The 27,382-nt window shown below is 57.7% G+C and overlaps 1 protein-coding gene across 2 annotated transcripts in view; it reads right to left on the bottom strand.

Moving 5' to 3' along the window:
- Positions 1–27,382, bottom strand: part of epha8 (eph receptor A8) — a 782,627-nt gene that overhangs the window by 132,931 nt on the left and 622,314 nt on the right. For both annotated transcript variants that reach the window (XM_085966785.1, XM_085966786.1), the window contains exon 13: positions 25,624–25,833. In XM_085966785.1, the coding sequence (XP_085822911.1) occupies positions 25,624–25,833 (210 nt within the window). The remainder of the gene's footprint in view (positions 1–25,623; positions 25,834–27,382) is intronic.

The following is a 27,382-nucleotide window of genomic DNA, read 5'->3' as shown; positions in this document are numbered from 1 at the left end:
GACTGGGTGTGAGTTAGGACACGGGGCAGTGAGCACAGGGGGTGATGGGTGAACGGGACTGGGTGTGAGATAGGACACGGGGCAGTGAGCACAGGGGGTGATGGGCGAACGGGACTGGGTGTGACTTAGGACACGGGGCAGTGAGCACAGGGGGTGATGGGTGAACGGGACTCGGTGCGAGTTAGGACACGGGGCAGTGAGCACAGTGGGTGATGGGTGAACGGGACTGGGTGCGAGTTAGCACACGGGGCAGTGAGCACGGGGTGATGGGTGAACGGGGCTCGGTGTGAGTTACGACACGGGGCAGTGAGCACAGACGGTGATGGGTGAACGGGACTCGGTGCGAGTTAGGACACGGGGCAGTGAGCACAGGGGGTGATGGTGTGAACGTGACTGGGTGTGAGTTAGGACACGGGGCAGTGAGCACAGGGGGTGATGGGTGAACGGGACTGGGTGTGAGTTAGGACACGGGGCAGTGAGCACAGGGGGTGATGGTGTGAACGGGACTTGGTGCGAGTTAGGACACGGGGCAGAGAGCACAGGGGTGATGGGTGAACGGGACTGGGTGCGAGTTAGGACACGGGGCAGTGAGCACAGGGGGTGATGGATGAACGGGACTTGGTGCGAGTTAGGACAGGGGGCAGTGAGCACAGGGGGTGATGGGTGAACGGGACTGGGTGTGAGTTAGGACACGGGGCAGTGAGCACAGGGGGTGATGGGTGAACGGGACTGGGTGTGAGTTAGGACACGGGGCAGTGAGCACAGGGGGTGATGGGTGAACGGGACTGGGTGTGAGTTAGGACACGGGGCAGTGAGCACAGGGGGTGATGGGTGAACGGGACTGGGTGTGAGTTAGGACACGAGGCAGTGAGCACAGGGGGTGATGGGTGAACGGGACTGGGTGTGAGTTAGGACACGGGGCAGTGAGCACAGCGGGTGATGGGTGAACGGGACTGGGTGTGAGTTAGGACACGGGGCAGTGAGCACAGGGGGTGACTGGTGAAAGGAATGAGTGCGAGTTAGGACACGGGGCAGTGAGCACAGGGGGTGATGGGTGAACGGGACTGGGTGCGAGTTAGGACACGGGGCAGTGAGCACAGGGGGTGATGGGTGAACGGGACTGGGTGCGAGTTAGGACACGGGGCAGTGAGCACAGGGGGTGATGGGTGATCGGGACTGGGTGCGAGTTAGGACACGGGGCAGTGAGCACGGGGGGTGATGGGTGAACGGGACTGGGTGCGAGTTAGGACACGGGGCAGTGAGCACGGGGTGATGGGTGAACGTGACTTGGTGTGAGTTCGGACACTGGGCAGTGAGCACAGGGGTGATGGGTGAACGGGACTGGGTGTGAGTTAGGACACGGGGCAGTGAGCACAGGGGGTGATGGGTGAACGGGACTGGGTGTGAGTTAGGACACGGGGCAGTGAGCACAGGGGGTGATGGGTGAACGGGACTCGGTGCGAGTTCGGACACGGGGGCAATGAGCACAGGGAGTAATGGGTGAACGGGACTGGGTGCGAGTTAGGACACGGGGCAGTGAGCACAGGGGGTGATGGATGAACGGGACTTGGTGCGAGTTAGGACACGAGGCAGTGAGCACAGGGGGTGATGGGTGAACGGGACTGGGTGTGAGTGAGGACACGGGGCAGTGAGCACAGCGGGTGATGGGTGAACGGGACTGGGTGTGAGTTAGGACACGGGGCAGTGAGCACAGGGGGTGATTGGTGAAAGGAATGGGTGCGAGTTAGGACACGGGGCAGTGAGCACAGGGGGTGATGGGTGAACGGGACTGGGTGCGAGTTAGGACACGGGGCAGTGAGCACAGGGGGTGATGGGTGAACGGGACTGGGTGCGAGTTAGGACACGGGGCAGTGAGCACAGGGGGTGATGGGTGAACGGGACTGGGTGCGAGTTAGGACACGGGGCAGTGAGCACGGGGGGTGATGGGTGAACGGGACTGGGTGCGAGTTAGGACACGGGGCAGCGAGCACAGAGGGTGATGGGTGAACGGGACTTGGTGTGAGTTAGGACACGGGGCAGTCAGCACAGGGGTGATGGGTGAACGGGACTGGGTGTGAGTTAGGACACGGGGCAGTGAGCACAGGGGGTGATGGTGTGAACGGGACTGGGTGTGAGTTAGGACACGGGGCAGTGAGCACAGGGGGTGATGGGTGAACGGGACTCGGTGCGAGATCGGACACGGGGGCAGTGAGCACAGGGAGTGATGGTGTGAACGGGACTGGGTGCGAGTTAGGACACGGGGGCAGTGAGCACAGGGGGTGATGGGTGAACGGGACTGGGTGCGAGTTAGGACACGGGGGCAGTGAGCACAGGGAGTGATGGGTGAATGGGACTGGGTGCAAGTTAGGACACGGGGCAGTGAGCACAGGGAGTGATGGGTGAACGGGACTGGGTGTGAGTTAGGACACGGGGCAGTGAGCACAGGGGGTGATGGGTAAACGGGACTGGGTGTCAGTTAGGACACGGGGCAGTGAGCACAGCGGGTGATGGGTGAACGGGACTGGGTGTGAGTTAGGACACGGGGCAGTGAGCACAGGGGGTGATGGGTGAACGGGACTCGGTGCGAGTTAGGACACGGGGCAGTGAGCACAGGGGGTGATGGGTGAACAGGACTGGGTGTGAGTTAGGACACGGAGCAGTGAGCACAGTGGGTGATGGGTGAATGGGACTGGGTGTGAGTTAGGACACGGAGCAGTGAGCACAGTGGGTGATGGGTGAACGGGACTGGGTGTGAGTTAGGACATGGGGCAGTGAGCACAGGGGGTGATGGGTGAACGGGACTGGGTGTGAGTTAGGACACGGGGCAGTGAGCACAGGGGGTGATGGGTGAACGGGACTGGGTGTGAGTTAGGACACGGGGCAGTGAGCACAGGGGGTGATGGGTGAACGGGACTTGGTGCGAGTTAGGACACGGGGCAGTGAGCACAGGGGGTGATGGGTGAACGGGACTTGGTGCGAGTTAGGACACGGGGCAGTGAGCACAGGGGGTGATGGGTGAACGGGACTTGGTGCGAGTTAGGACACAGGGCAGTGAGCACAGGGGGTGATGGATGAACGGGACTTGGTGCGAGTTAGGACACGGGGCAGTGAACACGGGGTGATGGGTGAACGGGACTGGGTGTGAGTTTGGGCACGGGGCAGTGAGCACAGGGCGTGATGGGTGAACGGGACTGGGTGTGAGTTAGGACACGGGGCAGTGAACACGGGGTGATGGGTGAACGGGACTGGGTGTGAGTTAGCACACGGGGCAGTGAGCACGGGGTGATGGGTGAACGGGACGGGGTGTGAGTTTGGACACGGGGCAGTGAGCACAGGGGGTGATGGATGAATGGGACTGGGTGCGAGTTAGGACACGGGGCAGTGAGCACAGGGGGTGATGGGTGAACGGGACTGGGTGTGAGTTAGGACACGGGGCAGTGAGCACAGGGGGTGATGGGTGAAGGGGACTGGGTGTGAGTTAGGACACGGGGCAGTGAGCACAGGGGTGATGGGTGAACGGGACTGGGTGTGAGTTAGGACACGGGGCAGTGAGCACAGGGGGTGATGGGTGAACGGGACTGGGTGTGAGTTCGGACACGGGCAGTGAGCACGGGGTGATGGGTGAACGGGACTGGGTGTGAGTTAGGACACGGGGCAGTGAGCACAGGGAGTGATGGGTGAACGGGACTGGGTGTGAGTTAGGACACGGGGCAGTGAGCACAGGGGGTGATGGGTGAACGGGACTGGGAGCGAGTTTGCACACGGGGCAGTGAGAACAGGGGGTGATGGGTGAACAGGACTGGGTGTGAGTTAGGACACGGGCAGTGAGCACGGGGTGATGGGTGAACGGGACTGGGTGCAAGTTAGGACACGGGGCAGTGAGCACAGGGGGTGATGGGTGAACGGGACCTGATGTGAGTTAGGACACGGGGCAGTGAGCACAGGGGGTGATGGGTGAACTGGAGTTGGTGCGATTTAGGACACGGGGCAGTGAGCACAGGGGGTGATGGGTGAACGGGACTGGGTGTGAGTTAGGACACGGGGCAGTGAGCACAGGGGGTGATGGGTGAACAGGACTGGGTGTGAGTTAGGACACGGGGCAGTGAGCACGGCGTGATGGGTGAACGGAACTGGGTGTGAGTTAGGACACGGGCAGTGAGCACGGGGTGATGGGTGAACGGGACTGGGTGTGAGTTAGGACACGGGGCAGTGAGCACGGGGTGATGGGTGAACGGGACTGGGTGTGAGTTACGACACGGGGCAGTGAGCACAGGGGGTGATGAGTGAACGGGACTGGGTGCGAGTTAGGACACGGGGCAGTGAGCACAGGGGGTGATGGATGAACTGGACTGGGTGCGAGTTAGGACACGGGGCAGTGAGCACAGGGGGTGATGGGTGAACGGGACTGGGTGTGAGTTAGGACACGGGGCAGTGAGCACAGGGGGTGATGGGTGAACGGGACTGGGTGCGAGTTAGGACACGGGGCAGTGAGCACAGGGGGTGATGGGTGAACGGGACTGGGTGTGAGTTAGGACACGGGGCAGTGAGCACAGTGGGTGATGGGTGAACGGGACTGGGTGCGAGTTAGGACACGGGGCAGTGAGCACACGGGGTGAGGGGTGAACGGGACTGGTTGCGAGTTAGGACACGGGGCAGTGAGCACAGTGGGTGATGGATGAGTGGGACTGGGTGTGAGTTAGGACACGAGGCAGTGAGCACAGGGAGTGATGGGTGAACGGGACTGGGTGTGAGTTAGGACACGGGGCAGTGAGCACAGGGGGTGATGGGTGAACGGGACTGGGTGTGAGTTAGGACACGGGGCAGTGAGCACAGGGGGTGATGGGTGAACGGGACTGGGTGTGAGTTAGGACACGGGGCAGTGAGCACAGGGGGTGATGGTGTGAACGGGACTGGGTGTGAGTTAGGACACGGGGCAGTGAGCACAGGGGTGATGGGCGAACGGGACTGGGTGTGAGTTAGGACACGGGGCAGTGAGCACAGGTGGCGATGGGTGAACGGGACTGGGTGTGAGTTAGGACACGGGGCAGTGAGCACAGGGGGTGATGGGTAAACGGGACTTAGTGTGAGTTAGGACACGGGGCAGTGAGCACGGGGTGATGGGTGAACGGGACTGGGTGTGAGTTAGGACACGGGGCAGTGAGCACAGGGGGTGATGGGCGAACGGGACTGGGTGTGAGTTAGGACACGGGGCAGTGAGCACAGGGGGTGATGGGTGAACGGGACTGGGTGTGAGTTAGGACACGGGGCAGTGAGCACAGGGGGTGATGGGTGAACGGGACTTGGTGCGAGATAGGACACGGGGCAGTGAGCACAGGGGGTGATGGGTGAACGGGACTGGGTGTGAGTTAGGACACGGGGCAGTGAGCACAGGGGGTGATGGATGAACGGGACTTGGTGCGAGTTAGGACACGAGGCAGTGAGCACAGGGGGTGATGGGTGAACGGGACTGGGTGTGAGTTAGGACACGGGGCAGTGAGCACAGCGGGTGATGGGTGAACGGGACTGGGTGTGAGTTAGGACACGGGGCAGTGAGCACAGGGGGTGATTGGTGAAAGGAATGGGTGCGAGTTAGGACACGGGGCAGTGAGCACAGGGGGTGATGGGTGAACGGGACTGGGTGCGAGTTAGGACACGGGGCAGTGAGCACAGGGGGTGATGGGGTGAACGGGACTGGGTGCGAGTTAGGACACGGGGCAGTGAGCACAGGGGGTGATGGGTGAACGGGACTGGGTGCGAGTTAGGACACGGGGCAGTGAGCACGGGGGGTGATGGGTGAACGGGACTGGGTGCGAGTTAGGACACGGGGCAGTGAGCACAGAGGGTGATGGGTGAACGGGACTTGGTGTGAGTTAGGACACGGGGCAGTCAGCACAGGGGTGATGGGTGAACGGGACTGGGTGTGAGTTAGGACACGGGGCAGTGAGCACAGGGGGTGATGGGTGAACGGGACTGGGTGTGAGTTAGGACACGGGGCAGTGAGCACAGGGGGTGATGGGTGAACGGGACTCGGTGCGAGATCGGACACGGGGGCAGTGAGCACAGGGAGTGATGGGTGAACGGGACTGGGTGCGAGTTAGGACACGGGGGCAGTGAGCACAGGGGGTGATGGGTGAACGGGACTGGGTGCGAGTTAGGACACGGGGGCAGTGAGCACAGGGAGTGATGGGTGAACGGGACTGGGTGCGAGTTAGGACACGGGGCAGTGAGCACAGGGAGTGATGGGTGAACGGGACTGGGTGCGAGTTAGGACACGGGGCAGTGAGCACGGGGTGATGGGTGAACGGGACTGGGTGTGAGTTAGGACACGGGGCAGTGAGCACAGCGGGTGATGGGTGAACGGGACTGGGTGCAAGTTAGGACACGGGGCAGTGAGCACAGGGGGTGATGGGTGAACGGGACTGGGTGTGAGTTAGGACATGGGGCAGTGAGCACAGGGGGTGATGGGTGAGCGGGACTGGGTGTGAGTTAGGACACGGGGCAGTGAGCACAGGGGGTGATGGGTAAACGGGACTGGGTGTCAGTTTGGACACGGGGCAGTGAGCACAGCGGGTGATGGGTGAACGGGACTGGGTGTGAGTTAGGACACGGGGCAGTGAGCACAGGGGGTGATGGGTGAACGGGACTCGGTGCGAGTTAGGACACGGGGCAGTGAGCACAGGGGGTGATGGGTGAACAGGACTGGGTGTGAGTTAGGACACGGAGCAGTGAGCACAGTGGGTGATGGGTGAATGGGACTGGGTGTGAGTTAGGACACGGAGCAGTGAGCACAGTGGTTGATGGGTGAACGGGACTGGGTGCGAGTTAGGACACGGGGCAGTGAGCACAGGGGGTGATGGGTGAACGGGATTGGGTGTGAGTTAGGACACGGGCCAGTGAGCACAGGGGGTGATGGGTGAACGGGACTGGGTGTGAGTTAGGACACGGGGCAGTGAGCACAGGGGGTGATGGGTGAACGGGACTGGGTGTGAGTTAGGACACGGGGCAGTGAGCACAGGGGTGATTGGCGAACGGGACTGGGTGTGAGTTAGGACACGGGGCAGTGAGCACAGGTGGCGATGGGTGAACGGGACTGGGTGCGAGTTAGGACACGGGGCAGTGAGCACAGGTGGCGATGGGTGAACGGGACTGGGTGTGAGTTCGGACACGGGGCAGTGAGCACAGGGGGTGATGGGTGATCGGGACTGGGTGTGAGTTAGGACACGGGGCAGTGAGCACGGGGTGATGGGCGAACGGGACTGGGTGTGAGTTAGGACACGGGGCAGTGAGCACAGGGGGTGATGGGTGAACGGGACTGGGTGTGAGATAGGACACGGGGCAGTGAGCACAGGGGGTGATGGGCGAACGGGACTGGGTGTGAGTTAGGACACGGGGCAGTGAGCACAGGGGGTGATGGGTGAACGGGACTCGGTGCGAGTTAGGACACGGGGCAGTGAGCACAGTGGGTGATGGGTGAACGGGACTGGGTGCGAGTTAGCACACGGGGCAGTGAGCACGGGGTGATGGGTGAATGGGGCTCGGTGTGAGTTACGACACGGGGCAGTGAGCACAGACGGTGATGGGTGAACGGGACTCGGTGCGAGTTAGGACACGGGGCAGTGAGCACAGGGGGTGATGGGTGAACGTGACTGGGTGTGAGTTAGGACACGGGGCAGTGAGCACAGGGGGTGATGGGTGAACGGGACTGGGTGTGAGTTAGGACACGGGGCAGTGAGCACAGGGGGTGATGGGTGAACGGGACTTGGTGCGAGTTAGGACACGGGGCAGAGAGCACAGGGGTGATGGGTGAACGGGACTGGGTGCGAGTTAGGACACGGGGCAGTGAGCACAGGGGGTGATGGGTGAACGGGACTTGGTGCGAGTTAGGACACGGGGCAGTGAGCACAGGGGGTGATGGGTGAACGGGACTGGGTGTGAGTTAGGACACGGGGCAGTGAGCACAGGGGGTGATGGATGAACGGGACTTGGTGCGAGTTAGGACAGGGGGCAGTGAGCACAGGGGGTGATGGGTGAACGGGACTGGGTGTGAGTTAGGACACGGGGCAGTGAGCACAGGGGGTGATGGGTGAACGGGACTGGGTGTGAGTTAGGACACGGGGCAGTGAGCACAGGGGGTGATGGCTGAACGGGACTGGGTGTGAGTTAGGACACGGGGCAGTGAGCACAGGGGGTGATGGGTGAACGGGACTGGGTGTGAGTTAGGACACGAGGCAGTGAGCACAGGGGGTGATGGGTGAACGGGACTGGGTGTGAGTTAGGACACGGGGCAGTGAGCACAGCGGGTGATGGGTGAACGGGACTGGGTGTGAGTTAGGACACGGGGCAGTGAGCACAGGGGGTGACTGGTGAAAGGAATGGGTGCGAGTTAGGACACGGGGCAGTGAGCACAGGGGGTGATGGGTGAACGGGACTGGGTGCGAGTTAGGACACGGGGCAGTGAGCACAGGGGGTGATGGGTGAACGGGACTGGGTGCGAGTTAGGACACGGGGCAGTGAGCACAGGGGGTGATGGGTGAACGGGACTGGGTGCGAGTTAGGACACGGGGCAGTGAGCACGGGGGGTGATGGGTGAACGGGACTGGGTGCGAGTTAGGACACGGGGCAGTGAGCACGGGGTGATGGGTGAACGTGACTTGGTGTGAGTTCGGACACTGGGCAGTGAGCACAGGGGTGATGGGTGAACGGGACTGGGTGTGAGTTAGGACACGGGGCAGTGAGCACAGGGGGTGATGGGTGAACGGGACTGGGTGTGAGTTAGGACACGGGGCAGTGAGCACAGGGGGTGATGGGTGAACGGGACTCGGTGCGAGTTCGGACACGGGGGCAATGAGCACAGGGAGTAATGGGTGAACGGGACTGGGTGCGAGTTAGGACACGGGGCAGTGAGCACAGGGGGTGATGGATGAACGGGACTTGGTGCGAGTTAGGACACGAGGCAGTGAGCACAGGGGGTGATGGGTGAACGGGACTGGGTGTGAGTGAGGACACGGGGCAGTGAGCACAGCGGGTGATGGGTGAACGGGACTGGGTGTGAGTTAGGACACGGGGCAGTGAGCACAGGGGGTGATTGGTGAAAGGAATGGGTGCGAGTTAGGACACGGGGCAGTGAGCACAGGGGGTGATGGGTGAACGGGACTGGGTGCGAGTTAGGACACGGGGCAGTGAGCACAGGGGGTGATGGGTGAACGGGACTGGGTGCGAGTTAGGACACGGGGCAGTGAGCACAGGGGGTGATGGGTGAACGGGACTGGGTGCGAGTTAGGACACGGGGCAGTGAGCACGGGGGGTGATGGGTGAACGGGACTGGGTGCGAGTTAGGACACGGGGCAGCGAGCACAGAGGGTGATGGGTGAACGGGACTTGGTGTGAGTTAGGACACGGGGCAGTCAGCACAGGGGTGATGGGTGAACGGGACTGGGTGTGAGTTAGGACACGGGGCAGTGAGCACAGGGGGTGATGGGTGAACGGGACTGGGTGTGAGTTAGGACACGGGGCAGTGAGCACAGGGGGTGATGGGTGAACGGGACTCGGTGCGAGATCGGACACGGGGGCAGTGAGCACAGGGAGTGATGGGTGAACGGGACTGGGTGCGAGTTAGGACACGGGGGCAGTGAGCACAGGGGGTGATGGGTGAACGGGACTGGGTGCGAGTTAGGACACGGGGGCAGTGAGCACAGGGAGTGATGGGTGAATGGGACTGGGTGCAAGTTAGGACACGGGGCAGTGAGCACAGGGAGTGATGGGTGAACGGGACTGGGTGTGAGTTAGGACACGGGGCAGTGAGCACAGGGGGTGATGGGTAAACGGGACTGGGTGTCAGTTAGGACACGGGGCAGTGAGCACAGCGGGTGATGGGTGAACGGGACTGGGTGTGAGTTAGGACACGGGGCAGTGAGCACAGGGGGTGATGGGTGAACGGGACTCGGTGTGAGTTAGGACACGGGGCAGTGAGCACAGGGGGTGATGGGTGAACAGGACTGGGTGTGAGTTAGGACACGGAGCAGTGAGCACAGTGGGTGATGGGTGAATGGGACTGGGTGTGAGTTAGGACACGGAGCAGTGAGCACAGTGGGTGATGGGTGAACGGGACTGGGTGTGAGTTAGGACATGGGGCAGTGAGCACAGGGGGTGATGGGTGAACGGGACTGGGTGTGAGTTAGGACACGGGGCAGTGAGCACAGGGGGTGATGGGTGAACGGGACTGGGTGTGAGTTAGGACACGGGGCAGTGAGCACAGGGGGTGATGGGTGAACGGGACTTGGTGCGAGTTAGGACACGGGGCAGTGAGCACAGGGGGTGATGGGTGAACGGGACTTGGTGCGAGTTAGGACACAGGGCAGTGAGCACAGGGGGTGATGGATGAACGGGACTTGGTGCGAGTTAGGACACGGGGCAGTGAACACGGGGTGATGGGTGAACGGGACTGGGTGTGAGTTTGGGCACGGGGCAGTGAGCACAGGGCGTGATGGGTGAACGGGACTGGGTGTGAGTTAGGACACGGGGCAGTGAACACGGGGTGATGGGTGAACGGGACTGGGTGTGAGTTAGCACACGGGGCAGTGAGCACGGGGTGATGGGTGAACGGGACGGGGTGTGAGTTTGGACACGGGGCAGTGAGCACAGGGGGTGATGGATGAATGGGACTGGGTGCGAGTTAGGACACGGGGCAGTGAGCACAGGGGGTGATGGGTGAACGGGACTGGGTGTGAGTTAGGACACGGGGCAGTGAGCACAGGGGTGATGGGTGAACGGGACTGGGTGTGAGTTAGGACACGGGGCAGTGAGCACAGGGGGTGATGGGTGAACGGGACTGGGTGTGAGTTAGGACACGGGCAGTGAGCACGGGGTGATGGGAGAACGGGACTGGGTGTGAGTTAGGACACGGGGCAGTGAGCACAGGGAGTGATGGGTGAACGGGACTGGGTGTGAGTTAGGACACGGGGCAGTGAGCACAGGGGGTGATGGGTGAACGGGACTGGGAGCGAGTTAGCACACGGGGCAGTGAGAACAGGGGGTGATGGGTGAACAGGACTGGGTTTGAGTTAGGACACGGGCAGTGAGCACGGGGTGATGGGTGAACGGGACTGGGTGCGAGTTAGGACACGGGGCAGTGAGCACAGGGGGTGATGGGTGAACGGGACCTGATGTGAGTTAGGACACGGGGCAGTGAGCACAGGGGGTGATGGGTGAACTGGAGTTGGTGCGATTTAGGACACGGGGCAGTGAGCACAGGGGGTGATGGGTGAACGGGACTGGGTGTGAGTTAGGACACGGGGCAGTGAGCACAGGGGGTGATGGGTGAACAGGACTGGGTGTGAGTTAGGACACGGGGCAGTGAGCACGGCGTGATGGGTGAACGGAACTGGGTGTGAGTTAGGACACGGGCAGTGAGCACGGGGTGATGGGTGAACGGGACTGGGTGTGAGTTAGGACACGGGGCAGTGAGCACGGGGTGATGGGTGAACGGGACTGGGTGTGAGTTACGACACGGGGCAGTGAGCACAGGGGGTGATGAGTGAACGGGACTGGGTGCGAGTTAGGACACGGGGCAGTGAGCACAGGGGGTGATGGATGAACTGGACTGGGTGCGAGTTAGGACACGGGGCAGTGAGCACAGGGGGTGATGGGTGAATGGGACTGGGTGTGAGTTAGGACACGGGGCAGTGAGCACAGGGGGTGATGGGTGAAAGGGACTGGGTGTGAGTTAGGACACGGGGCAGTGAGCACAGGGGGTGATGGGTGAGCGGGACTCGGTGCGAGTTAGGACACAGGGCAGTGAGCACAGGGGGTGATGGGTGAACGGGACTGGGTGTGAGTTAGGACACGGGGCAGTGAGCACAGTGGGTGATGGGTGAACGGGACTGGGTGCGAGTTAGGACACGGGGCAGTGAGCACACGGGGTGAGGGGTGAACGGGACTGGGTGCGAGTTAGGACACGGGGCAGTGAGCACACTGGGTGATGGATGAATGGGACTGGGTGCGAGTTAGGGCACGAGGCAGTGAGCACAGGGAGTGATGGGTGAAAGGGACTGGGTGTGAGTTAGGACACGGGGCAGTGAGCACAGGGGGTGATGGGTGAACGGGACTGGGTGTGAGTTAGGACACGGGGCAGTGAGCACAGGGGGTGATGGGTGAACGGGACTGGGTGTGAGTTAGGACACGGGGCAGTGAGCACAGGGGGTGATGGGTGAACGGGACTGGGTGTGAGTTAGGACACGGGGCAGTGAGCACAGGGGTGATGGGCGAACGGGACTGGGTGTGAGTTAGGACACGGGGCAGTGAGCACAGGTGGCGATGGGTGAACGGGACTGGGTGTGAGTTAGGACACGGGGCAGTGAGCACAGGGGGTGATGGGTAAACGGGACTTAGTGTGAGTTAGGACACGGGGCAGTGAGCACGGGGTGATGGGTGAACGGGACTGGGTGTGAGTTAGGACACGGGGCAGTGAGCACAGGGGGTGATGGGCGAACGGGACTGGGTGTGAGTTAGGACACGGGGCAGTGAGCACAGGGGGTGATGGGTGAACGGGACTGGGTGTGAGTTAGGACACGGGGCAGTGAGCACAGGGGGTGATGGGTGAACGGGACTTGGTGCGAGATAGGACACGGGGCAGTGAGCACAGGGGGTGATGGGTGAACGGGACTGGGTGTGAGTTAGGACACGGGGCAGTGAGCACAGGGGGTGATGGATGAACGGGACTTGGTGCGAGTTAGGACACGAGGCAGTGAGCACAGGGGGTGATGGGTGAACGGGACTGGGTGTGAGTTAGGACACGGGGCAGTGAGCACAGCGGGTGATGGGTGAACGGGACTGGGTGTGAGTTAGGACACGGGGCAGTGAGCACAGGGGGTGATTGGTGAAAGGAATGGGTGCGAGTTAGGACACGGGGCAGTGAGCACAGGGGGTGATGGGTGAACGGGACTGGGTGCGAGTTAGGACACGGGGCAGTGAGCACAGGGGGTGATGGGTGAACGGGACTGGGTGCGAGTTAGGACACGGGGCAGTGAGCACAGGGGGTGATGGGTGAACGGGACTGGGTGCGAGTTAGGACACGGGGCAGTGAGCACGGGGGGTGATGGGTGAACGGGACTGGGTGCGAGTTAGGACACGGGGCAGTGAGCACAGAGGGTGATGGGTGAACGGGACTTGGTGTGAGTTAGGACACGGGGCAGTCAGCACAGGGGTGATGGGTGAACGGGACTGGGTGTGAGTTAGGACACGGGGCAGTGAGCACAGGGGGTGATGGGTGAACGGGACTGGGTGTGAGTTAGGACACGGGGCAGTGAGCACAGGGGGTGATGGGTGAACGGGACTCGGTGCGAGATCGGACACGGGGGCAGTGAGCACAGGGAGTGATGGGTGAACGGGACTGGGTGCGAGTTAGGACACGGGGGCAGTGAGCACAGGGGGTGATGGGTGAACGGGACTGGGTGCGAGTTAGGACACGGGGGCAGTGAGCACAGGGAGTGATGGGTGAACGGGACTGGGTGCGAGTTAGGACACGGGGCAGTGAGCACAGGGAGTGATGGGTGAACGGGACTGGGTGCGAGTTAGGACACGGGGCAGTGAGCACGGGGTGATGGGTGAACGGGACTGGGTGTGAGTTAGGACACGGGGCAGTGAGCACAGCGGGTGATGGGTGAACGGGACTGGGTGCAAGTTAGGACACGGGGCAGTGAGCACAGGGGGTGATGGGTGAACGGGACTGGGTGTGAGTTAGGACACGGGGCAGTGAGCACAGGGGGTGATGGGTAAACGGGACTGGGTGTCAGTTTGGACACGGGGCAGTGAGCACAGCGGGTGATGGGTGAACGGGACTGGGTGTGAGTTAGGACACGGGGCAGTGAGCACAGGGGGTGATGGGTGAACGGGACTCGGTGCGAGTTAGGACACGGGGCAGTGAGCACAGGGGGTGATGGGTGAACAGGACTGGGTGTGAGTTAGGACACGGAGCAGTGAGCACAGTGGGTGATGGGTGAATGGGACTGGGTGTGAGTTAGGACACGGAGCAGTGAGCACAGTGGGTGATGGGTGAACGGGACTGGGTGTGAGTTAGGACATGGGGCAGTGAGCACAGGGGGTGATGGGTGAACGGGACTGGGTGTGAGTTAGGACACGGGGCAGTGAGCACAGGGGGTGATGGGTGAACGGGACTGGGTGTGAGTTAGGACACGGGGCAGTGAGCACAGGGGGTGATGGGTGAACGGGACTTGGTGCGAGTTAGGACACAGGGCAGTGAGCACAGGGGGTGATGGGTGAACGGGACTTGGTGCGAGTTAGGATACGGGGCAGTGAGCACAGGGGGTGATGGGTGAACGGGACTTGGTGCGAGTTAGGACACAGGGCAGTGAGCACAGGGGGTGATGGATGAACGGGACTTGGTGCGAGTTAGGACACGGGGCAGTGAACACGGGGTGATGGGTGAACGGGACTGGGTGTGAGTTTGGGCACGGGGCAGTGAGCACAGGGCGTGATGGGTGAATGGGACTGGGTGTGAGTTAGGACACGGGGCAGTGAACACGGGGTGATGGGTGAACGGGACTGGGTGTGAGTTAGCACACGGGGCAGTGAGCACGGGGTGATGGGTGAACGGGACTGGGTGTGAGTTTGGACACGGGGCAGTGAGCACAGGGGGTGATGGATGAATGGGACTGTGTGCGAGTTAGGACACGGGGCAGTGAGCACAGGGGGTGATGGGTGAACGGGACTGGGTGTGAGTTAGGACACGGGGCAGTGAGCACAGGGGGTGATGGGTGAACGGGACTGGGTGTGAGTTAGGACACGGGGCAGTGAGCACAGGGGGTGATGGGTGAACGGGACTGGGTGTGAGTTAGGACACGGGCAGTGAGCACAGGGGGTGATGGGTGAACGGGACTGGGTGTGAGTTAGGACACGGGGCAGTGAGCACAGGGGGTGATGGGTGAACGGGACTGGGTGTGAGTTAGGACACGGGCAGTGAGCACGGGGTGATGAGTGAACGGGACTGGGTGTGAGTTAGGACACGGGGCAGTGAGCACAGGGGGTGATGGGTGAACGGGACTGGGAGCGAGTTAGCACACGGGGCAGTGAGAACAGGGGGTGATGGGTGAACAGGACTGGGTGTGAGTTAGGACACGGGCAGTGAGCACGGGGTGATGGGTGAACGGGACTGGGTGCGAGTTAGGACACGGGGCAGTGAGCACAGGGGGTGATGGGTGAACTGGAGTTGGTGCGAGTTAGGACACGGGGCAGTGAGCACAGGGGGTGATGGGTGAACGGGACTGGGTGTGAGTTAGGACACGGGGCAGTGAGCACAGGGGGTGATGGGTGAACAGGACTGGGTGTGAGTTAGGACACGGGGCAGTGAGCACGGGGTGATGGGTGAACGGAACTGGGTGTGAGTTAGGACACGGGCAGTGAGCACGGGGTGATGGGTGAACGGGACTGGGTGTGAGTTAGGACACGGGGCAGTGAGCACGGGGTGATGGGTGAACGGGACTGGGTGTGAGTTACGACACGGGGCAGTGAGCACAGGGGGTGATGAGTGAACGGGACTGGGTGCGAGTTAGGACACGGGGCAGTGAGCACAGGGGGTGATGGATGAACTGGACTGGGTGCGAGTTAGGACACGGGGCAGTGAGCACAGGGGGTGATGGGTGAATGGGACTGGGTGTGAGTTAGGACACGGGGCAGTGAGCACAGGGGGTGATGGGTGAAAGGGACTGGGTGTGAGTTAGGACACGGGGCAGTGAGCACAGGGGGTGATGGGTGAGCGGGACTCGGTGCGAGTTAGGACACAGGGCAGTGAGCACAGGGGGTGATGGGTGAACGGGACTGGGTGTGAGTTTGGACACGGGGCAGTGAGCACAGTGGGTGATGGGTGAACGGGACTGGGTGCGAGTTAGGACACGGGGCAGTGAGCACACGGGGTGAGGGGTGAACGGGACTGGGTGCGAGTTAGGACACGGGGCAGTGAGCACAGTGGGTGATGGATGAATGGGACTGGGTGCGAGTTGGGGCACGGGGCAGTGAGCACAGGGAGTGATGGGTGAACGGGACTGGGTGTGAGTTAGGACACGGGGCAGTGAGCACAGGGGGTGATGGGTGAACGGGACTGGGTGTGAGTTAGGACACGGGGCAGTGAGCACAGGGGGTGATGGGTGAACGGGACTGGGTGTGAGTTAGGACACGGGGCAGTGAGCACAGGGGTGATGGGCGAACGGGACTGGGTGTGAGTTAGGACACGGGGCAGTGAGCACAGGTGGCGATGGGTGAACGGGACTGGGTGTGAGTTAGGACACGGGGCAGTGAGCACAGGGGGTGATGGGTAAACGGGACTTAGTGTGAGTTAGGACACGGGGCAGTGAGCACGGGGTGATGGGTGAACGGGACTGGGTGTGAGTTAGGACACGGGGCAGTGAGCACAGGCGGTGATGGGCGAACGGGACTGGGTGCGAGTTAGGACACGGGGCAGTGAGCACAGGGGGTGATGGGTGAACGGGACTGGGTGTGAGATAGGACACGGGGCAGTGAGCACAGGGGGTGATGGGCGAACGGAACTGGGTGTGAGTTAGGACACGGGGCAGTGAGCACAGGGGGTGATGGGTGAACGGGACTTGGTGCGAGATAGGACACGGGGCAGTGAGCACAGGGGGTGATGGGTGAACGGGACTTGGTGCGAGTTAGGACATGGGGCAGTGAGCACAGGGGGTGATGGGTGAACGGGACTGGGTGCGAGTTAGGACACGGGGCAGTGAGCACAGGGGGTGATGGGTGAACGGGACTGGGTGCGAGTTAGGACACGGGGCAGTGAGCACGGGGGGTGATGGGTGAACGGGACTGGGTGCGAGTTAGGACACGGAGCAGTGAGCACAGGGGGTGATGGGTGAACGGGACTTGGTGTGAGTTAGGACACGGGGCAGTGAGCACAGGGGTGATGGGTGAACGGGACTGGGTGTGAGTTAGGACACGGGGCAGTGAGCACAGGGGGTGATGGGTGAATGGGACTGGGTGTGAGTTAGGACACGGGGCAGTGAGCAGAGGGGGTGATGGGTGAACGGGACTCGGTGCGAGTTCGGACAGGGGGCAGTGAGCACAGGGGGTGATGGGTGAACGGGACTGGGTGCGAGTTAGGACATGGGGGCAGTGAGCACAGGGGGTGATGGGTGAACGGGACTGGGTGCGAGTTAGGACACGGGGCAGTGAGCACGGGGTGATGGGTGAACGGGACTGGGTGCGAGTTAGGACACGGGGCAGTGAGCACAGGGGGTGATGGGTGAACGGGACTGGGTGTGAATTAGGACACGGGGCAGTGAGCACAGGGGGTGATGGGTGAACGGGACTGGGTGTGATTTCGGACACGGGGCAGTGAGCGCAGGGGGTGATGTGTGAACGGGACTGGGTGTGAGTTAGGACACGGGGCAGTGAGCACAGGGGGTGATGGGCGAACGGGACTGGGTGTGAGTTAGGACACGCGGCAGTGAGCACAGGGGGTGATGGGTGAACGGGACTGGGTGTGAGTTAGGACACGGGCAGTGAGCACGGGGTGATGGGTGAACGGGACTGGGTGTGAGTTAGGACACGGGGCAGTGAGCACAGGGAGTGATGGGTGAACGGGACTGGGTGTGAGTTAGGACACGGGGCAGTGAGCACAGGGGGTGATGGGTGAACGGGACTGGGTGCGAGTTAGCACACGGGGCAGTGAGCACAGGGGGTGATGGGTGAACGGGACTTGGTGCGAGTTAGGACACGGGGCAGTGAGCACAGGGGGTGATGGGCGAACGGAACTGGGTGTGAGTTAGGACACGGGGCAGTGAGCACAGGGGGTGATGGGTGAACGGGACTGGGTGCGAGTTAGGACACGGGGCAGTGAGCACAGGGGGTGATGGGTGAACGGGACTGGGTGCGAGTTAGGACACGGGGCAGTGAGCACAGGGGGTAATGGGTGAACGGGACTGGGTGAGAGTTAGTACACGGGGCAGTGAGCACAGGGGGTGATGGGTGAACGGGACAGGGTGCGAGTTAGTACACAGGGCAGTGAGCACGGGGTGATGGGTGAACGGGACTGGGTGCGAGTTAGGACACGGGGCAGTGAGCACAGGGGGTGATGGGTGAACGGGACTCAGTGCGAGTTAGGACACGGGGCAGTGAGCACAGTGGGTGATGGGTGAACGGGACTGGGTGTGAGTTAGGACATGGGGCAGTGAGCACAGGGGGTGATGGGTGAACGGGACTGGGTGTGAGTTAGGACACGGGGCAGTGAGCACAGGGGGTGATGGGTGAACGGGACTCGGTGTGAGTTAGGACACGGGGCAGTGAGCACAGTGGGTGATGGGTGAACGGGACTGGGTGTGAGTTAGGACATGGGGCAGTGAGCACAGGGGGTGATGGGTGAACGGGACTGGGTGTGAGTTAGGACACGGGGCAGTGAGCACAGGGGGTGATGGGTGAACGGGACTCGGTGTGAGTTAGGACACGGGGCAGTGAGCACAGGGGCTGATGGGTGAACGGGACTGGGTGCGAGTTAGGACACGGGGCAGTGAGCACAGGGGGTGATGGGTGAACGGGACTCAGTGTGAGTTAGGACACGGGGCAGTGAGCACAGGGGGTGATGGGTGAACGGGACTCGGTGTGAGTTAGGACACGGGGCAGTGAGCACAGTGGGTGATGGGTGAACGGGACTGGGTGTGAGTTAGGACATGGGGCAGTGAGCACAGGGGGTGATGGGTGAACGGGACTGGGTGTGAGTTAGGACACGGGGCAGTGAGCACAGGGGGTGATGGGTGAACGGGACTCGGTGTGAGTTAGGACACGGGGCAGTGAGCACAGGGGGTGATGGGTGAACGGGACTGGGTGCGAGTTAGGACACGGGGCAGTGAGCACAGGGGGTGATGGGTGAACGGGACTGGGTGCGAGTTAGGACACGGGGCAGTGAGCACAGGGGGTGATGGGTGAACGGGACTGGGTGTGAGTTCGGACACGGGGCAGTGAGCACAGGGGGTGATGGGTAAACGGGACTGGGTGCGAGTTAGGACACGGGGCAGTGAGCACAGGGGGTGATGGGTGAACGGGACTGGGTGTGTGTTAGGACACGGGGCAGTGAGCACAGGGGGTGATGGGTGAACGGGACTGGGTGCGAGTTAGGACACGGGGCAGTGAGCACAGGGGGTGATGGGTGAACGGGACTGGGTGTGAGTTCGGACACGGGGCAGTGAGCACAGGGGGTGATGGGTAAACGGGACTGGGTGTGAGTTAGGACACGGGGCAGTGAGCACAGGGGGTGATGGGTGAACGGGACTGGGTGTGAGTTAGGACACGGGGCAGTGAGCACAGGGGGTGATGGGTGAACGGGACTGGGTGTGAGTTAGGACACGGGGCAGTGAGCACAGGGGGTGATGGGTGAACGGGACTGGGTGTGAGTTAGGACACGGGGCAGTGAGCACAGGGGGTGATGGGTGAACGGTGTGAGTTAGGACACGGGGCAGTGAGCCCAGGGGGTGATGGGTGAACGGGACTGGGTGTGAGTTAGGACACGGGGCAGTGAGCACAGGGGGTGATGGGTGAACGGTGTGAGTTAGGACATGGGGCAGTGAGCACAGGGGGTGATGGGTGAACGGGACTGGGTGTGAGTTAGGACACGGGGCAGTGAGCACAGGGGGTGATGGGTGAACGGGACTGGGTGTGTGTTAGGACACGGGGCAGTGAGCACAGGGGGTGATGGGTGAACGGGACTGGGTGCGAGTTAGGACACGGGGCAGTGAGCACAGGGGGTGATGGGTGAACGGGACTGGGTGTGAGTTCGGACACGGGGCAGTGAGCACAGGGGGTGATGGGTAAACGGGACTGGGTGTGAGTTAGGACACGGGGCAGTGAGCACAGGGGGTGATGGGTGAACGGGACTGGGTGTGAGTTAGGACACGGGGCAGTGAGCACAGGGGGTGATGGGTGAACGGGACTGGGTGTGAGTTAGGACACGGGGCAGTGAGCACAGGGGGTGATGGGTGAACGGGACTGGGTGTGAGTTAGGACACGGGGCAGTGAGCACAGGGGGTGATGGGTGAACGGTGTGAGTTAGGACACGGGGCAGTGAGCCCAGGGGGTGATGGGTGAACGGTGTGCGTTAGGACACGGGGCAGTGAGCACAGGGGGTGATGGGTGAACGGTGTGAGTTAGGACACGGGGCAGTGAGCACAGGGGGTGATGGGTGAACGGGACTGGGTGTGAGTTAGGACACGGGGCAGTGAGCACAGGGGGTGATGGGTGAACGGGACTTGGTGTGAGTTAGGACACGGGGCAGTGAGCACAGGGGGTGATGGGTGAACGGTGTGAGTTAGGACACGCGGCAGCAGAGTTTCGGATGAGCTCAAGTTTACGGACTTCCACGACTTCAATGGAGAGTAAAGTCGAGCAGGATGTAAAACCAGCATTCCATCCGATCCCATCAGATTCCCAATGAGCAGGTTAGGTTAAGATTGCCCCCATTTTATGTGGCAAAAGAGTTTACCAGGCAACAGCAAATGGAACACAAGGGGGTCATTTTTCCCTTCACCCCGGGCAGTAACCTGGCAGAGCAAATCGCCCGCTGTTTGCAGAACCCGCCTGACTTTCACCGCATTGATTTCGGGTGGGTTCTATAATGGGCAGGTGATCTGATCCTGCAGATTACTGCCCCGGGGTGAAGGTGAGAATTACTCCCAATAAATGTATCAAAGGGTCTGAAGACTTGATAAATTGTGGAAATGCAGTACAAGTGATCTCTGAATATCAGCAGAACAATGAGTGATTAGCTAGTTTAAACTCACTAGTACATGCTCACACCCTCACTATTGTATTACTCACACCCTCACTATTGTATTACTCACACCCTCACTATTGTATTACTCACACCCTCACTATTGTATTACTCACGCCCTCACTATTGTATTACTCACACCCTCACTATTGTATTACTCACACCCCCACTATTGTATTACTCACACCCCCACTATTGTATTACTCACACCCTCACTATTGTATTACTCACACCCCCACTATTGTATTACTCACACCCCCACTATTGTATTACTCACACCCTCACTATTGTATTACTCACACCCTCACTATTGTATTACTCACACCCTCACTATTGTATTACTCACACCCCCACTATTGTATTACTCACACCCCCACTATTGTATTACTCACACCCTCACTATTGTATTACTGACACCCTCACTATTGTATTACTCACACCCTCACTATTGTATTACTCACACCCCCACTATTGTATTACTCACACCCCCACTATTGTATTACTCACACCCCCACTATTGTATTACTCACACCCTCACTATTGTATTACTCACACCCCCACTATTGTATTACTCACACCCTCACTATTGTATTACTCACACCCCCACTATTGTATTACTCACACCCCCACTATTGTATTACTCACACCCTCACTATTGTATTACTCACACCCTCACTATTGTATTACTCACACCCTCACTATTGTATTACTCACACCCTCACTATTGTATTACTCACACCCCCACTATTGTATTACTCACACCCTCACTATTGTATTACTCACACCCTCACTATTGTATTACTCACACCCCCACTATTGTATTACTCACACCCCCACTATTGTATTACTCACACCCTCACTATTGTATTACTGACACCCTCACTATTGTATTACTCACACCCTCACTATTGTATTACTCACACCCTCACTATTGTATTACTGACACCCTCACTATTGTATTACTCACACCCTCACTATTGTATTACTCACACCCTCACTATTGTATTACTCACACCCCCACTATTGTATTACTCACACCCCCACTATTGTATTACTCACACCCTCACTATTGTATTACTCACCCCCCCACTATTGTATTACTCACACCCCCACTATTGTATTACTCACACCCTCACTATTGTATTACTCACACCCCCACTATTGTATTACTCACACCCCCACTATTGTATTACTCACACCCTCACTATTGTATTACTCACACCCTCACTATTGTATTACTCACACCCCCACTATTGTATTACTCACACCCCCACTATTGTATTACTGACACCCTCACTATTGTATTACTCACACCCTCACTATTGTATTACTCACACCCCCACTATTGTATTACTCACACCCCCACTATTGTATTACTCACACCCCCACTATTGTATTACTCACACCCCCACTATTGTATTACTCACACCCTCACTATTGTATTACTCACACCCTCACTATTGTATTACTCACCCCCCCACTATTGTATTACTCACACCCCCACTATTGTATTACTCACACCCCCACTATTGTATTACTCACACCCTCACTATTGTATTACTCACACCCCCACTATTGTATTACTCACACCCCCACTATTGTATTACTCACACCCTCACTATTGTATTACTCACACCCTCACTATTGTATTACTCACACCCCCACTATTGTATTACTCACACCCCCACTATTGTATTACTGACACCCTCACTATTGTATTACTCACACCCTCACTATTGTATTACTCACACCCCCACTATTGTATTACTCACACCCCCACTATTGTATTACTCACACCCCCACTATTGTATTACTCACACCCTCACTATTGTATTACTGACACCCTCACTATTGTATTACTCACACCCTCACTATTGTATTACTCACACCCCCACTATTGTATTACTCACACCCTCACTATTGTATTACTCACACCCCCACTATTGTATTACTCACACCCTCACTATTGTATTACTCACACCCCCACTATTGTATTACTCACACCCCCACTATTGTATTACTCACACCCTCACTATTGTATTACTGACACCCTCACTATTGTATTACTCACACCCCCACTATTGTATTACTCACACCCTCACTATTGTATTACTGACACCCTCACTATTGTATTACTCACACCCTCACTATTGTATTACTCACACCCTCACTATTGTATTACTCACACCCCCACTATTGTATTACTCACACCCCCACTATTGTATTACTCACACCCTCACTATTGTATTACTCACACCCTCACTATTGTATTACTCACACCCCCACTATTGTATTACTCACACCCCCACTATTGTATTACTCACACCCCCACTATTAAAGAAAGAAAGACTTGCATTTATATAGCGCCTTTCACATCCACCGGACATCCCAAAGCGCTTTACAGCCAATGAAGTACTGTTTGAAATCTAGTCACTGTTGTAATGTAGGAAACGCGGCAGCCAAAAACTGCACAGCAAGCTCCCACAAATAGCAATGTGATAATGACCAGGTAATCTGTTTTAGTGATGTTGATTGAGGGATAAATATTGGCCAGAACACCTTCTTTTCGAAATAGTGCCTTGGGGTCTTTTATGTCCATCTGAGAGAGCAGACGGGACCTCAGTTTAACGTCTCATCCAAAAGACGGCACCTCTGCTAGTGCCGCACTCACTCAGCACCGCACTGGAGTGTCAGCCTAGATTTTTGTGCTCAAGTTCCAGGGTAGGACTTGAACCCACAATCTCTGGACTCGGACAACTGAGCCACACTATTACACTACTGTGCAACGTTATCCTCATAGTTGGAGTGTTTCCAGTTTCCACTTTCATTCTGAGACAGGACCTGATCACCCCCCACACTGCGACCTTATGGCAGGATGATCTGAATCACCAACATCTCCGCAGATAACGTCAACGCTGCTCTCAGGCTGACTGAGTGGAGTCAGTTGAGTACTGACGCTAATCTCCAGTTATTGGTGGATCAGTTACACTGCTCTTTGTATTTGTGCTGCATACATCAGCTCTCCAGTGCGCCGAAAATTTGTTGGAACTGAAACATTTCTTCTGTGAAGCCAGCTTGGAGACGATATCCCAATCGAGCGAGCCATGGGCAGCGTTCCCCAGACTCCACAGGGGCTACGGTCAACTGCCAGCTGCCCATTTCTCACCGGGACAATGGATGTCTGGCAGTTGAAATCGTGGTGGGGGATCACCTTAATTGCACCAATGATGCCCAAGGACTATGAAATATACTTTGTGCAAATGGATGAGCAGCTTGCCCATCTGTTTCTGGTGGGAGACTGTTTAAATATGCAAATCAGGGTCCAATGCTGGTTGTAGGATCCCATTTGCAATTTACAGTTACCAATGGGTAGAGAATAGGCTGTCCCATTTTGTCCATTTGAGCGGCTTAACCAGTGGTCTATTTAGCTGAGCAGGGGACTGGATTTCAGTATACAGGAAACTTTGTGCTATCCGGCACCCACGGGACCGAGCTGCTGCCATTGCCTCAAAACTGCCGTACTCTCCAGAGTTAATGTTGAGAGATACGGAGATTCTTATCTCCGTATTTGACAACAAACACTGTTGCTTAGCAACAGCTTCTAAACACTCGGGTGTAGCCTGCAAGCTCTGTAGCTGAAGCTGTTGCTATAGCTACAGACCTTGCACAGCTTGACTGTTCAAACAAAGCAAAAAAAACAAACAAAAAGAATAAAAAACGTCTGCTGATTTTTGCCGGTGGCTCCAGATTGCCAGATAGCGCACCTCCGGATAGCACAAAGTTTCCTGTAAAACTAATCCAAAAGCCAGCATCTCTGACAATGCAGCGCTCTCTTGGTACTGAACTAAAATATCAGCCTAGCTTATTATTATTAGGTGTTAGCCGTGGCTTAGTGGGTAACGCTCTCGGCTCTGAGTCAGAAGGTTGTGGGTTCAAAAAGGTATATTGAGCATGTAATCTAGGGTGACACTCCCAGTGCAGTACTGAGGGAGTGCTGCACTGTCGGAGGTGCCGTCTTTCAGATGAGCTGTTAAACTGATGTCCCATCAGCCCTCTCAGGTGGACGTAAAGGTCCCACGGCTCTATTCAAAGAAGAGCAGGTGAGTTTTCCCCAGTGTCCTGGCCAATAATTATCCCTCAATCAACATCACCAAAAAACAGATTTTCTGGTCATTATCACATTGCTGTTTGTGGGATCTTGCTGTGTACAAACTGGCTGCTGTGTTTCCTACATTACAACAGTGACAACATTTTAAAAGTACTTCATTGGCTGTAAAATGCTTTGGGGAATCGTGAGGTTGTGGAAGGCGCTGTATAAATGCAAGTCTTTATATGCTCACATCCTGGAGTGGGGTTTGAACCTTATATTTTAGAATTATCAGTGCTAACAGTGAGCCAAGGTAACACTCAGAATTGCGCTTGATCTACATCTTCTGCAAAACAACAAACACCTCGCAACTTAATGTAAATATTTTAATAGTGCCAAACTTTTGTTTAGTGTTTCAGAGTCAACTAGTGATTGATAATTTTCCTGTTATTACTCTCCATCAGTATTTAGCAATCAAAGGCACACTACCAAAATGCCATCCATCTTTCATTAAGAATGGCCAGAATGGAAAGGAAGTGGCAGCTTTATGCAGAGTGTTGATGAATTGAAGGCCCTTGTGAGGTCACTCACGGCCTTTGCACTTTGACCTGAATGAATGTCAAGGCCGCAGACGTGAGTTCTGATCTGATAACACCTTTAGGTTTCAACATGCACGCTAAACTGCCCTTACATCGGCCACACTCTCTACGCTAGAATAGCAATAGGAAAGTGAAACTCCAAACCGTACAGTGGTGGTATAAGCAGCATCCGGATCATCTTCCAAAATCCGGGACAGGCCAAAGTCCGACACTTTACACACCAAGTTGCTGTTGACCAGGATATTTCGAGCTGCGAGATCCCTGTGTATGTAACCCAAGTCCGACAGGTACTTCATTCCGGCAGCTATCCCACGGAGCATCCCAACAAGTTGGATGACTGTGAACTGCCCATCATGTCTCTAAAGGAACAGAAGATAGAATCAATCCCGCTCCAGAGTGACACTAACCAGTCGATGCTATAAAACCACTCTTCATAAATGGGAGACCTCATTTAAAAATCAAATTCAAAATGGAAAATTCTAAGATTGGTTATAGGCAAAATCTCTGCCAAGTGGACCTTGCGGGGGTTGCCGCGATGTGTAGAAATTCAGCTTATAACATGGCACCAGTAACGGGACACCACGGGGTAAAGTTTCACCATCACCGCCTGGGCAATATCAATGGGATGAAATTCGGATGGGTTCTACAACAGGTGGGCGATCCGATCCCCCAGGTTACTGCCCAAGCGGAGAAAGTGGAAATTCATAGAAACATAGAAGATAGGAGCAGGAGTAGGCCATTCGGCCCCTCGAGCCTGCTCCGCCATTCAATGCGATCATGGCTGATCATCCAAACTCAGTACCCTGTCCCTGCCTTCTCCCCAAATCCCTTGATCCCCTTAGCCTTAAGAAATATATCCAACTCCTTCTTGAATATATTTAATGAATTGGCCTCAACTGCCTTCTGTGGTAGAGAATTCCACAGGTTCACCACTCTCTGTGTGAAGAAATTCCTCCTCATTTCTGTCCTAAATGGCTTACACCTGATCCTTAGACTGTGACCCCTAGTTCTGGACTCCCCGCCATCGGGAACAGCCTTCCTGCATCTAGTCTGTCTAATCCTGTTAGAATTTTATAAGTTTCAATGAGATCCCCTCTCATTCTTCTAAACTCTAGTGAATATAAGCCTAATCGACCCAATCTCTCTTCATACGTCATTCCTGCCATCCCAGGTATCAGTCTGGTGAATCTTCGCTGCACTCCCTCAATGGCAAGAACATCCTTCCACGGATAAGGCGACCAAAACTGCACACAATACTCAAGGTGTGGTCTCACCAAGGCCCTGTACAACTGCAGCAAGACATCCTTGCTCCTGTGCTCGAATCCTCTCGCTATGAAGGCCAGAATACCATTTGCCTTTTTAACCGCCTGCTGCACCTGCATGCTTACCTTCAGCGACTGGTGCACAAGGACTCTCAGGTCTCGTTGCACTTCCCCTTTTCCCAATCTGCCATTCAGATAATAATCTGCCCTCCTGTTTTTGCCACCAAAGTGGATAACCTAGCATTTATCCACATTATACTGCATCTGCCCAATCGCCCAACCTGTCCAAATCGTACTGGAGTTTCTCTGCATCCTCCTCACAGCACATACGCCCACCCAGCTTTGTGTCATCTGCAAACTTGGAGATATTACATCTAGTTCCCTCGTCTAGATCATTAATATATATTGTGAATAACTGGGGTCCTAGCACCGATCCCTGCGGTACCCCACTAGTCACTGCCTGCCACTCGGAAAAAGACCCGTTTATTCCAACTCTTTGCTTCCTGTCTGCCAACCAGTTTTCTATCCAAGTCAGTACCTTACCCCCAATCCCATGTGCTTTAACTTTGCACGCTAGTCTCTTATGCGGAACCTTATCGAAAGCCTTCTGAAAGTCCAAATACACCACATTCACTGGTTCTCCCTT

This window comes from Somniosus microcephalus, chromosome 25 (assembly GCF_052327205.1).
Source record: "Somniosus microcephalus isolate GS21.2 chromosome 25, FLI_Smic_1.0, whole genome shotgun sequence".
Lineage (NCBI taxonomy): Eukaryota > Metazoa > Chordata > Chondrichthyes > Squaliformes > Somniosidae > Somniosus > Somniosus microcephalus.
The sequence above is the reverse complement of the archived record's forward strand: the minus strand, read 5'-3'. Positions and strand labels throughout refer to the sequence as shown.